This window comes from Rattus norvegicus, chromosome 9, assembly GCF_021556685.1.
Source record: "Rattus norvegicus strain SHRSP/BbbUtx chromosome 9, alternate assembly SHRSP_T2T, whole genome shotgun sequence".
NCBI lineage: Eukaryota > Metazoa > Chordata > Mammalia > Rodentia > Muridae > Rattus > Rattus norvegicus.
The window spans coordinates 41,607,450-41,621,428 of record NC_141542.1 but is presented as its reverse complement, the minus strand read 5'-3'; the positions used below and the strand labels follow the sequence as shown (position 1 = coordinate 41,621,428).

The 13,979-nt window shown below is 38.5% G+C and overlaps 1 protein-coding gene across 7 annotated transcripts in view; it reads left to right on the top strand.

Annotated features, from left to right (window-relative positions):
• Fam135a (family with sequence similarity 135, member A) overlaps window positions 1-13,979 on the top strand; it is an 80,893-nt gene that overhangs the window by 54,926 nt on the left and 11,988 nt on the right. For 3 of the 7 annotated variants that reach the window (NM_001134597.2, XM_087567039.1, XM_087567035.1), the window contains 8 exon segments: window positions 1,021-1,094; window positions 2,940-3,094; window positions 3,308-5,660; window positions 7,077-7,237; window positions 8,991-9,082; window positions 9,538-9,635; window positions 11,868-12,019; window positions 13,085-13,195. In NM_001134597.2, the coding sequence (NP_001128069.2) occupies window positions 1,021-1,094; window positions 2,940-3,094; window positions 3,308-5,660; window positions 7,077-7,237; window positions 8,991-9,082; window positions 9,538-9,635; window positions 11,868-12,019; window positions 13,085-13,195 (3,196 nt within the window). 7 annotated transcript variants of the gene reach the window in all.

Below are 13,979 nucleotides of genomic sequence, written 5' to 3'. Positions count from 1 at the left end.
GGTAGAGCGCTTGCCTAGCAAGCGCAAGGCCCTAGGTTCGGTCCCCAGCTCCGGAAAAAAAAAAAAAGAAAAGAAAAGAAAAAAATAAATGTCAAAATACAAACACAATGGAGGAAGCAGCACATTCGGTATGTCTTTACCAAGCACACTCTTCTGTAGCGTGCCAGAATACATTAGCAGGCACGGAAGCCATCGAAACACATCATGGCGCACACTTCCATCCTGGCCCTGGAGAAGCAGAGACAAGTAGATCTCAGGAGTTCAAGGCCACCCTGGGCTACATTGCAAGATCTGGGCTAAACAGACCTACACAGCTAGACCCAATTTTTTTTTTCTCCAGAGCTGGGGACTGAACCCAGTGCCTTGCGCTTGCTAGGCAAGCGCTCTACTGCTGAGCTAAATCCCCAACCCCTAGACCCAATCTTAAAAAGTAAAGTCAAACGTAGTTCCTGTTCTAAAGAATGCCTTATTACTAGAAAAGCGTGTGGTTTGGGCAGTTATGTTACAGCAGGACGGGGTGAGTGCTAGAACAATAGTTAAAGAGCGTGTGCCTATACAGACTGTCCACAGTGAAACTCCTGGGGCACGTCTTCTTTGTTCTTCACAATGCCATGTGTGCCACCGGAAGCACAGAGGTCAATGCCCAAAGTCCCCATGCTAGCAGGTCGGTCAGTTCATGGCCGTGTCCTTTAAGGCTGTCATAGAGTAAGCACATTCCCCGATGTTTCAGGAAGTATTTCATTCAGAAACGGTAGATAAAGCTAATAGAACAAGTACCACAAACAGGATAAGAACCATCTTTTCCTTCAAGGGGAAGTGAGATGCAAAATGTAGACTTCTCTTACTTGGTTCTTTTGTTTCTTTAGTCCACGCAACCTAGAAACTCGGTGATTTAGCAGCACGGAAGGAAAGAGGTTGAATCCCCCCGGGGCGGGCCCTGGATGCCTGGTGGAGGCGGCATCTCTGCCTGCTCTGGCTTGAGCTGCCACGTTATCAATGCTCCTTTTTTAAATTCTTCAGGTTCGCAGATTTTCGGAGGCATTCTTTTGTTTTGAACATCCAAGAGAAGCTGCTATTGCATACCAAGAACTCCAGTAAGTAGCACAAATTCAAAATGCAGATAATTCCATTTTATATCCTTTTATATATATCTTAGACAGAATTAATGACAGACTTAATAGTGTTTAAAGCAGAAGAAAATTAAGGAATTTCAAATTCAAAACTCCAGTCACATTAGGTTTAATCTTAGGAACTAGCTCTTGAAAGTCCCTTTCTGATCAAGTAAAAGCATAATGGACTTGCACTATGTCCCTTGCTGTAAGCTATGTCACACCTTATATTACTGTGTAGCTCTGCTTGTCCTGACCATGCTGTCTTCTGCTTTTACTCTCTCAGGTCAGAGTAGCTCACATTCATCATTGTCCTGTAGTGTCTCCCCAGTCTGAATGGGAATGGCACTGCCTTCCGTGACATACGCAATACAGTTAAAATAGCAAAAATAGCTGGACTGTGGTGGCACAGCAGTGAGGAGGCAGAGGCAGGTGGATCTCTGTGTTCAAGGCCACCCTAATTTACATAGGTGTTCCAGGACAGCCAGGATTACATAGAGAAACCATGTCTTGAAAAACAAAACAAATCCAAATAAATGCCTTCCATCTTTTCTATCATTAGGTCTCATTTGCTTTGTTTTTAAAGAGTTGTTTGAAGTAATTTCACTTAAAAAAAAGTAAAGCAGACACAGAGTAGTGAATTCTGTATGATTTTATACTTATGAAGTTTTTAAACAAGCAAAAGTTTAAGATGAAGAAAGTCCAAACGGTGGTCCTCTTGGGGTTTACATGGCTGGGAAATTAGGGAAATGGGAGGACACTGAGTAGATGGAAATATTCTGTGTTGTGTAGCCATTTGTCAAATCTTAGGATATATTGTAGTGTGTATATATATCTTACCTTCTAAAAACACTTATAAACAATAACTGGACATCACAAGCAGTCAGAAATGAATTATAAAACTAGAGCAAGTGTTAATTGTTTAGACTGAGTAATAATTAAATGGAGTTTTTATAGTATACTTGACTTTTTTGAAATTTTTATTAGAATTTTTTCCTATATATTTTTGGTTTTTTTAATGTGTCTGATGTTTTTTTCTGAATGTGCATGTGTTTGCCATTTGTTCCCAGTGCTCTTGGAGATCAGAGAAGGAATTCAGATCTCCTGGAACTATAATTACAGATGGTTGTGAGCTACCATGTGGGTGCTGGGATTCAAACTGGGCCTTTACTAGAATACCAAGTGCTTTTAATAAAACACTGAGACATCCATTTTCCAGTACCCTAGAACATTTTTCTGATCACTGTTTTGTATTAGAAATGTATATATCTTTTTTTAAATAGCTGTCCAATATACTTATCAATATATATATTAATAAAGCAGCCATGTGGAACAAACATATTTCCCTGTGTTCTCTTTATATAATTAGTAAGCATTGAACTTTTGATACTACTTCTGTGTGCCATTTACAGCAAATTTGGCACTTCAAACAGTGTTCATTGACATTCACCTTGAAATAATAATACAGGGAGTGATACAATAGATTAGGAATTAGTTTGTTGACAAACTATAATTTTTTGCAAATAATATAGTGTCAGTAAACCCTAATTTTCATTTTACCTATTTTTATCTCTGACCAAGAAAATGTTTCCAAGGATATAGGATCTTGAAAGGGATTAGAACTGGTGGGGCAGGGGTTGGGGATTTAGCTCAGTGGTAGAGCGCTTGCCTAGGAAGCGCAAGGCCCTGGGTTCGGTCCCCAGCTCCGAAAAAAAAGAACCAAAAAAAAAAAAAAAAAGAAAAAAAGAACTGGTGGGGCAGAGAACAGGATAGAATGGAGGTGGGTGTAATTCTTTTTTCACTACCATCTGACTTAAGAATATTTTTCAGTGCTCAGAGTCATCTACAGATGTGCACCGCTATCAAAAATACTTCCTTCTGCAGTTCTCTTCCACCCCTACCTATTGAATGTAGTGAATTAGATGGAGATCTCAATTCATTACCTATAATCTTTGAAGATAGGTATTTAGATTCAGTTATTGAAGGTAAGTATAATCTAACTAAAATACATAAGCTCTGTATGTCAATTTCAGTATATTCTTCCAAATATACATGAAACCATCCCCTAGTAGTAAATTATTTTCCCCTCTAGTTTCATTTACTTTTGAGGAAAGTAGAAAGTTATAGTTAGAAAAAGTAGTTTTGATCCTTTGAGTTCTCACACTTGTAAACTTGAATCTTTTTTCTTTGAATAAAAGACTTAGATGCGCCCTGGATGGGAATTCAGAGTCTTCAGATATCAGAGGCCAGTAAAGTGGATAAACATGAGACGGAAGAAAGCTCTGTAGCAGGACTTTCTAGCCCAGAGTTGAAGGTCAGACCTGCTGTTGCCTCCAGTAATTGCTATACAGAAGGTGAAAAGCAGCTAACAAAATCTCTAAAAGGAAAGAATGAAGAATCAAATAAATCCAAGGTTAAGGTCACTAAGCTCATGAAAACAATGAAACCAGAAACCACAAAAAAGTTAATAAAACAGAACTCTAAAGATTCTGTGGTTTTAGTAAGCTACAAATGTTTGAAAAATACAGCATCAAGTGATCTCACTAAATGCTTTGAAGGCAATCCTTCATATAGTCAGAAGGAAGGTCTGGATCCCACAATGTGTAGAGATAATTTTGACCCAAAGACCTACATCAGACAGCCAAGTCAAAAGGAAGCTAGCTCTTTGTCAGCTGATACAGACAGAGCTGAACACAAGTCTCCAGATACTGAAACTATGCACCCAGACCAGTCCGCTCTCTTGAACTCTGGCAGCCTAAATCTTTGTGCAAATTTGTCCATTTCAGGTAAACTTGGTATTTCCCAAGACGATAGTGATATCCCAGATACGGAGCACAAGCTGGCATCTAGAAGTCCATCAAATGATTGCCTTGACTGCCAGACAGCCCCATCTTCGGGAGTTAGAACACTTGAAGTCAAGCCCAGTAGTGAAGAGTCTTTCAGTGAAGAAAAAGTAACTGTTAAGATAGGACCTTGGACAGAGCTTCAAGAAGATGAACTATTTGTCAATAATTTACTGCCTGATTTTGAGGCCTTAGACTCTAATGATAAATCTAAGTCTATAGATCTACCACTTGAAAAGGATGCTTTACAGGAAGCAAAATGTCGTTGTACTGAAGAATCATTAACTAAATTCAGAAGTAATCTACCTGCTCCTTCTACAAAAGAATATCATGTTGTAGTAAGTGGTGACACAATTAAATTACCAGATAGTAATGCCGCGTATGCCTCCTCTAGATTTTCAGATTCAGGTGTTGAAAGTGAACCAAGTTCTTTTGCAACACATCCCAATCCGGAAATAGCCTTTGAAACTCTCCAAGGACCAGGTCCTTGCAATAATGAAAGATTATTTCCTCAGCTTTTGATGAAGCCTGATCACAATGTAAAACTTTCGTTAGGAAGTCATTGCACCGAGAGCACAAGTGCTCTAAGTGAAATACAGCAGTCGTCTTTGACGTCAATAAACTCCCTGCCTTCTGATGATGAGCTGTCACCTGATGACGACTGTAAGAGATGTGCTGTAGCTGACTGCCAGCTAAGTGACAGTAAAACTGTACTCCATCCAGGAACAACCAGTCTGCCAAAGTGGGATGATACCAAAAAGTCAAGTGTTATTTTGCAACAACAATGTGTTGTCTTTTCAGGGCATTTGGACAATGATACGTTAGCAATGCATTCCTTAGATTTAAGCAGTGAGGACCCATTACAGCTCATTCTCTCCGGGGAAGATGCTTCCAGTGGTGTAAGAAGTCACTGGGGCTCCAAACCTCACTTGGACACCGTCTTTACAGGCTCCCAGAGCCATAGTACATCTAGTATCAACTCCGTGGAAACAGTGCCAACACTAAATTCAAAACTGATTTGCTTAGGTTCTCCTTGTGTGGTTTCAGGTTCTGTTTGCACCGATGCAGAGCTCAGTGAAGATAGAACTGTGGAAGGAAAAAGCAGTGAGCCATTAAATCACAAACAAATATGTTCAGAAGGCCCTGTTGTGGAAAGTCACCCTCTGAGTACAGGTGACGACTCTCTTTCCAGTAGTACCGATGTGGTAAAACAAGGGCTTGTGGAAGATTATTTTGGATCTCAGAGCAATACAGATGTTTCTGATGCATGTGCTGTTACCTACCACAGCCTAGTTAGCTCTCAGGAAACCTGTGACAAAGGGATTGATGATCTTCAGCAGGAACAGGGCAAAGAGGGGATGCAGGACGATCAAGAAATGGTTCAAAACGGGTATCATGAGGAAACGGACTTTCCAGCTACAGATGGGGCAGTAAGTGTTCACTGTGTAAGGGCGGATGAGCTAGGAGGACAAAGACATGAACTGTCTGAAAACCTAAGCAGCGACTATCTGAGGGCCGCTGTAACTGTTCCTGCTGTTTGTACGTCTGCCTGTTTGTCCTTCCCATCTGCTCCACGAGAGTCTCCTTGTGTTAAATATTCTTCTCGAAGTAAAGTTGATGCCATTACAAAGCAGCCAAGCAGCATTTCTTACAACTTCACTTCTTCAACCTCCTGGTATGAAAATTCACCAAAACCTCAAATACACGCGTAAGTAATGGAACTCAGTATTGTGTGCTGAGCGTTTATCTGGAACATCAGATACAGTGCCAAAAGGTGGAATCTTGTTTCCTCTAATAAAACATGCTTCTTTGATTGTTTGTTAAAACTGGCGAAATGGGCACAGTATACCTTTGGAAGTCTGCTTCCAAATGATCCTCTTGTGTAGGCTACATCTGTTTTGGTGGTTTTTTTTTCCAGCAGTTTTGTGTAAGAAGTGTATGGTAGCTAAGCATAAACTCTGCTTTTATCAGCCCATCATTTCTCCCTTGTAACTTCAGAGAAGAGCCAGTGTACAGGTGGTACATATGGGCAATGTCAAGAAGGTGAATGACACAACTGAAGGGAAGTCCTTAAACCTACCAGCCCCTAGTCAGTTGCCTTGCTTAAGTCAGTTGTTTGATGTATAGATTGAGCTGTGTGCATGGTTTCCTAAGATCTTCTATTTCACCCTAGACCAAATCATTATCTGTGGGGTGATGAGTCAGGCATGTGTGCAGTAGAGTTTCACAGTAACAGATTACTCTGGATTATCTATAAAGCCTAAAGCAATAATGTGCTAACAGTCTTAGATTTGAAAACTTACATACTAGCTTGACATAATAGCATATATCTTTAACTCCACACTCAGAAGTGTCAGGCAGGTCTTTTATGACTTCAAGGCCAGCCTGCCTCCCAGGAACAACCGTGGCCACATAGACAGACCCTGTTTCAGGATCAAACAAAACTGACGACACTTTTGGGTTCCTCTCAGTCTCTGCGTCTCTGTCCAGTATGGACCGCAGAGGCTACTATTCCTCCGCTCCGTCCATTCCACTTGATTTCAGCCCAGTGGGGTCATGTTAAGGAGCAGTTGTGGCGTGCAGTCTTCGGGTTAGATTTATTATCATGCCAAATAACCGTATACTACCCATTCCAGCTATGCCTCTCGTGCTGCTGCACCTCGTGGGTGTGTTAGAGAGAAATGCAAATGCCCACCCTGCTGCAGTACCGTGCGCACAGCTGTGCCTGATATGACAGCCTTTCTCTCTTGTCGTTTTTACGTTGTAAGAGACAAAGAAGGGAGAGTTTGATACATGAGAAATGCCGGTTGCCATTTCCCAGTACTTTTAGTTATTCTAGGCATGTAATAGCAAATTTTAGAGAAAGCATAAACCACTTCTTACACTGTCTTAGTCAGGTTCAAGTTTATAGGGCTACTTTAAAGTTGCCTCAGGCTTCAGTGTTCCCAAAATAGTTACCCTTTGATAAAATCATGATGGCCCCACGTGCTGTCATGACTTTTACAAACATTGCTGATCTTCTTTTCCTGCACTTCTCCGAATTCACTCTGTTCTCTTTTTGTTTCTAAAAATAAAGAGTGACCGATCTTTAGTAAAGACTATTTTCTGTACTGCTTCACTTCAGCTTCCTTCAGGCAAAAGAAGAATTGAAGCAACTTAAACTTCCTGGTTTCATGTACAGTGACGTTCCTCTGCTGGCGTCCTCAGCACCGTACTTCAGCATGGAAGAGGAGGAGGGTTCTGAGGACGGCGTGCACCTCATTGTCTGTGTCCATGGTCTGGACGGTACGTGGCAGCCGTTGACACCCGCCATGGCAACTCAGTAGCTTTTCCAAATAGAACATAAAATTTTCCATCATCTTTGAAATCAAAAAATGGTGAATCACTAAAGTTAATTGATATCACATTTTGAAACACAAATGTGCTTTACTAAATGTAATATTAGATTTTGATTTTTGTTCTTTTTTAGGTAAATTTGACAAATTTACTTAATATAAATATTAAATGATATTTCTATATGATATTTAGATATATATCTATATGATGATCTGACACTCATTTAAATGTTTCAATTTTAATTTTTTTTCTGAATTCTTGGTGATTTTATCAACTATAACCTCAGGACTGTCCCTAAATAGTTTCCTATTCTCGTTTACCTTGCTTCTTATTCCTTACAGATTGGGGGTAACTGGTGTCCTTACTAATTTTAGGCATCACTAAAATCATGCTGTGACTTCATGACAACAGCCGGGTTACTCAGCAGATTCTCCCTTCTAGTCTGAGAAGCTGACAGAAAAATACCCAGCTATTTCTAGATGACTATGGGATAGTACTCTAATTCTACAACAAACTATTTGTGGGATATAAAAATATTAAATAAAGATTTTTTAAAAGACTCTTCTAGAAATAAAACACCTTCAATACCAACCTTTTAATCCTATCTTCAAATAATGTGAAGTCAAAGAATTATCTGCAAAACAAGACTATTTGACAATAGAATTTTCTGGCAGATTTTCTTCATTGAAAATTTCACAACACAGATGTCCTCGTGTCACATAAGTTGGTTCAGAATAATGGAAAAATGATGGAGTGCAGCCCATTCTTTGGTTATTACAACTATGGTACCAAATCTGGTAACAACATCATACCAACACTCTCCTAAACAGACTACTTGATATAATAAATAAAACTCTAGGTTGTAGCATTAATACTAAATTATTATAACCTCTTCCATGTCCAGAATACAGCAATAAATAGAAAGAAATTTATTTAAAGTACAGTACGTAAGTAAATTAGTATGAATTATTGGTGCGATACAAGAACCATTCCCAGTGAGTATGAGCTATGAAGCAAACATTAGGTATGAAGTAGAACTACGCTCTAGCCCATCGCTGTGATTACTTGGATTTACTTCTAAGCCATATAAGACTTAGACTTATTAGTGAAAATTGGAGGTGTTCATTTTAAAATTAGGAATAAAAAGGTATATCTCAATACATTGATTATGGAATATCAAACATTAAATATTAGAAGGGTAAAATAAAATGAACACCTGATAATAGCATGTCTATATTCCTAGCAAACTAAAAGAATCAGAAAGATCTAGTTTTAAGGATGGTCTACATTTTATATCTGTATATTTTATCTCTTTAGATATACCTACTGACAATAGTTAGTGATTATTAAACTGTAGCCACCAAAGGAAAGGCAACAGACTAAATCTAAATCTAAATTGCATTTGAGATTTGTTACGTGGTCACCTAAGGCAGTGATAGAGGGCTATCACTGCTATAGTTGACTGCTGTCAGGTCCAGTTAGTCTCTAAAGGGCTGTGCTGCTTGGTAGAGAGTGAACCACAACCTCTTAAGAACTCAACTGTGAGGATATCCGCTGGAAAGTCTTTGACACAACATATTGTCTGTCAGTCAGCAAGTGGATTAAGACATGAACTTCATGTTTCCAAAAGCTGTGAAAATGCATGGTAGTGTACGGGACACCTTTTCCTCCTCATGTTTAAACATCACTTTTCATTTTCTAGGGAACAGTGCAGATCTCCGACTAGTGAAAACATACATTGAATTGGGACTGCCTGGGGGAAGAGTTGATTTCCTAATGTCTGAGAGAAACCAGGTACAATAAGGCAGTGTTATCTGGCCAAGATTCTTGTGCCAGTTCCTACATTTTTCTTGCTACAAAATGCTTGTGGTCTTATAAAGTCTTATGAATTCAGTGAGATTTACCATGAGTTCATAAAGGACAGACATTCTGACTTAGGAGTTCGCTTTGTGCATAAAACATTTTAGAGTTCATATTTCTGTACAAAAGTTGTATTAACTGAGCCATTAGATGAGGCCCTGTGTTTAATACTGCTAGCCTAAGACATAGCTAAACGAAGCAAGGGCTACTACAGACACAGAGACTCTTTCCTTGAAACTATGTCCATATTAATATAATGAGTACTACAGTCACTGACTCGCCTGAACTCAACTGCAGTGATAACACCCAAACTTAAAATATATGATTGTATCCAGTTTCTCGTGTTATGGTACATATTTTAGTATATAATATGTTTTCCTCTTTTTTAGAATGATACTTTTGCTGATTTTGACTGCATGACTGATCGCCTTTTGGATGAGATCATACAGTATATTCAGATATATAGTTTAACAGTCTCAAAAATAAGGTAACTTATATTATTACAAAGTCTATTTTTATATCTCTGTGACTTAAAGAACAAAACAGTCTGTAGTGCAGTTAACCTAATCTGCAGCCTAGGATCCGGGGCTGGAAAGGTAACCCAGCTGATAACAAAGCTTATAGCCAAGTCGTCCAATGGAGAGAACCAACATCCATGTGTTGTCCTCTGACTTCCACATGCACACTGTGGCACATACATACATACATACATACATACATACATACATACACACACACACACATCATACATACACACTCATACATACATATACATGCATACACACACATACATACCCACATACACACACACATACATACATACACAAAATAATTTATTTTAATATAGTGAAATGTAAGAACCTTTAACTATATTTTAGAGCTAGGAAGATTGGCTCAGTTGGTAAATTGCTTTGTTTCTTGATATGCAATAATAAAGAGCCAAGTTCAGATCCCACACGATGTAAAAGCCAGACATGATGGTCCACATCTGTCAGTCTACTGCTGGGGACCAGAGACAAGTAAGTGAATCCTGGAACTTGCTGGCCAGTCTGTCTAGTCAGTTCGTGAGCTCTGAGTTCATTGAGAGACCCTGTTTCACGACATAAAATGGAAAACAGTAAAAGAAGATAGTTGATGTCAATCTCTGGCCTTTACACGTATATGCAACATATATGTACCTGTATGTGTGTGCACAGAAACATGTACACATGCACTTGCCTTTGAGGAAAAATTGTTTTATTGTATAAAGTATTCAGAATAAACTTTAGGGACAGAAACTAGGTTAGTAGGAGCAGATATTATCCCTGTGCCTTGAAAACAGTTTAATTTCATGTACAGTAATCAGGAAAGCCAGAAATTTCCAGCAGATTGAAATGGTGGCTGCTTGAGGAGATGCAAATGCTGACTACCCTGATTTGGTGATGATACATTATGAACATGTTTTGAACCAACACATTGTAACTGTCAGATACATACATGTTGGTTAACATTTTAAATTATTTTTTCCTTAAAGTTTTTGGGGTGTATGTGTGCATGCGCAACATGTATATTCAGACACACATAGAGACTAGAGGACAGCCGCGGTGTCAGTCCTCAGGTGCTGTCTACCTTGTTTTGGAGGCAGGCTTTGACCTCACCAAGTAGACCAGAGTGGTTACCTGGCAAGCACATCCCACAAGTCCACCTGGCCTACCTCTCCAGCACCGGGATTACAAGGAAGCTGCACCTCTCTCTCTCTCTCTCTCTCTCTCTCTCTCTCTCTCTCTCTCTCTCTCTCCCTTCTTCCCTCCCTCCCTCCCTTCCTTCCTTTCATAAAATGTATTTGCTCTGTGTTTCTTTTAGGGAGCTGGGGGGTAATACCATAGCACCCAGCATACATGGGGTGACTCCAGGACAATTAGCCAGACTCAGTTCCCGTTCCATCATTTGGTTTCCAAGGATTTTATTCCTAGCGTTGTCTCTTAGATGTGAGTTTTGATAATTGAGCTCCGGTCCTCAAGCTTCCTAAGCAAGCGCTTCAGCAACTACACTACCTCCTCATCCGATAATTTTAGACTCTCGACAGCTTAGGAGCAGCAAATAGATAATTTCTTAAAAGTTATCTCATCTTTTATATGTACAATTTCATTGTTATATTTGAGGCTTAACAAATAATTTGGATGTATACCTAAAAAGGAAAAATTTTGACCTAGTTATATGACTTTTTAATGAATTATATAGTGTATATACATGCTTTATCTTCATGAATATGTGTGTCATATGTATGCGTATAAATAACCATGAAGGCTGGAAGAGAGCATCAGATCCCCATGGACTGGAGGTGCAGATATTCGTAACCTGTAGTGAAGTTACTGGGATCTGAACCAGGCTCCTCTCCAAGAGCAGCAAACACTTTAACTCAGCAGTTAAGCTAAGCCATCTATGACCTATCCAGCCCTCCAAGTATTCTTAAATATATTTATTTCTATAAAGTTACTAATTATGATAGGTTTATCAAATGTTTTATCATAATAATTGAGATTCGGTTCTTATATTTTTATTCTTTATAAGTTAAATTATTTCAAGTATTAAACTATAATTTAAGAACAATCTCAAAATTCTTAATATTACAAAATCTCTTATGTATCAGGTTCGAGGTTTTTTCATGAAGTTTTTGTTGGTTTGTCTCTTTAAAATGAATATTGTGTGATACATACATCTTTCTGTTTCTTTTTTACAGCTTTATCGGACATTCATTAGGCAATTTAATAATCCGTTCAGTGCTTACAAGGCCAAGGTTTAAATATTACCTCAGCAAACTTCATACCTTTCTCTCTCTTTCTGGACCTCACCTTGGTACACTCTACAACAGCAGTGCTCTTGTCAATACAGGTAAAAAGTTCATTCTTCTGTATAAAATGTGACCTAGGCGGATTCTTCTAGAGTTTTTTGCTATTATATAGAGAGCAAATTTGTCACGTACCTAAAGTTTTGTAAAAAATAAAGCTCATTTTTTCTGTTTTGTTGTATACATGAAGTAGTTTAATAAAAATATTGTTATCACAGTTACTTAAGGATCTTCCCTACTAGCTAGCTGCCCAGCTTTCTGAGCTTTAATCAACAAAGCATGGCGGAGGGACTGGAGAGACGGCTCGGCACTTCAGGGTATTAGTTGCTCTTGCAGATGCAGGTGTGATTCTCAGCACCCACATGGTTTCCCGCTCAGGACTAGGGACTTCGAACAGACACACCTATATGCAGGCAAACGTTCATACTCAGAAAACTAAAAAAAAAATCCAAAAATATAAGGAAGTATAACTTTAGAGTTAAAGGTTATGTGTCATAGTGCCAAACCAATATAAAAAGTTTATTGAGATATGACAAGTCCTGGGTTTGCCTATAGGTTTGGTTTAATTTTTCCCTTGAATTTTTTTAATATGATAGCTTAGTCAGATTCCCACTGTAAAAATATATTTAAAATTTAATTGATGAATCATTCCATTCTTTTGTACTCATTTCCAACCAGTGATTTCAAATTGTCCCTAGAAGATGTTGATAAATCGTTTATTCCATGTGCTGTTTAAATTAGTCTTCTGTGCCTTCCTTGGAACTACCTTTACACTGAAAGTTCAGTGAATAGACATTTGGACCTGTGGTTAAAGTTTTCTTCTGTTTGTTTTATACCTTTAAGTAGGATTTTTAAAGATACAATCATCCCATGGTTGCTCTTTGTATATTAATATATATTTTGTTATTACAGAAGCCTCCAGAAAACACCATTAAATTACTTGTGTAAATATGTTTATCAGAGAGTAGAAGTACTTGGCAAATAAATTTTTATTAACCAACAAAATGTTAGTTATTAAATGTTATTTTTAAATGAATATATATTAACATTAATAACTTATGTATTATTACCTTCCTATATGTGCTCACATATAATATTCAACTTTCTAGGTCTCTGGTTTATGCAGAAATGGAAAAAATCAGGCTCTCTTTTACAGCTGACATGTCGAGATCATTCAGACCCTCGCCAAACATTTTTATATAAACTTAGTAATAAAGCGGGTGAGTACGTAGCAACAGTTTAGAAGGTAGGCTTGTGAAAGAACAGATTGTCAGGCGTCGTTCTGGTGATGGAAATATATCATTCTGGCATAATTTTGGAAAGAAATAATGCTATTCTTAATTGTTAATTTCTTCATAGAAATTGTGTTTTTTACAAACTGTATAGAACTTTAAATTTCGTGTGTGTGTGTGTGTGTGTGTGTGTGTGTGTGTGTGTGCGTGCGTGCGTGCGTGCGCGCAGGTTGGACACATGCATGCCACAACATACAGTTGAAAGTCTGAGGACAACGTTGTGGGATTGTGTCCTTCCACCTCCATGTAGGTTTGGGGTTGAATTCACGTGCTCTGGCCGGATCAGCAAGCACATGTACCTGACCAGCTGTCTCAGGACCATATTAGTCAGTATATCTCAGCACCATCTCTCCTTGTCCATCTCTGTGATCTTCTAGCTGTCCCCCACCACAGCCTTCCAACCTTCAGCCCCTTTTTATAAACTGCCATATAATTTTCTTTCTTGTTTCTTGGCTGTTAAGTATGTTTTTAAAATGTCAGAAATTGTACTTTCTGACAGGGTGCTATAATGTTTCATCTTTCTTTTTTAAATCAAGTTTTTCCCTCCAACTCCTCCCAGATATTTCCCATCTCCCTGCTCACCCAACTATATGTTCTTTTTCCTCTTTCTTTAAAAACGTAAAACCAAACTGCAAAAACACAGAAATGAACATCAGAACAAGCAAAAACATAAGACACCACACCCAAAAAAACAAAACAAAATAAAAAGTAC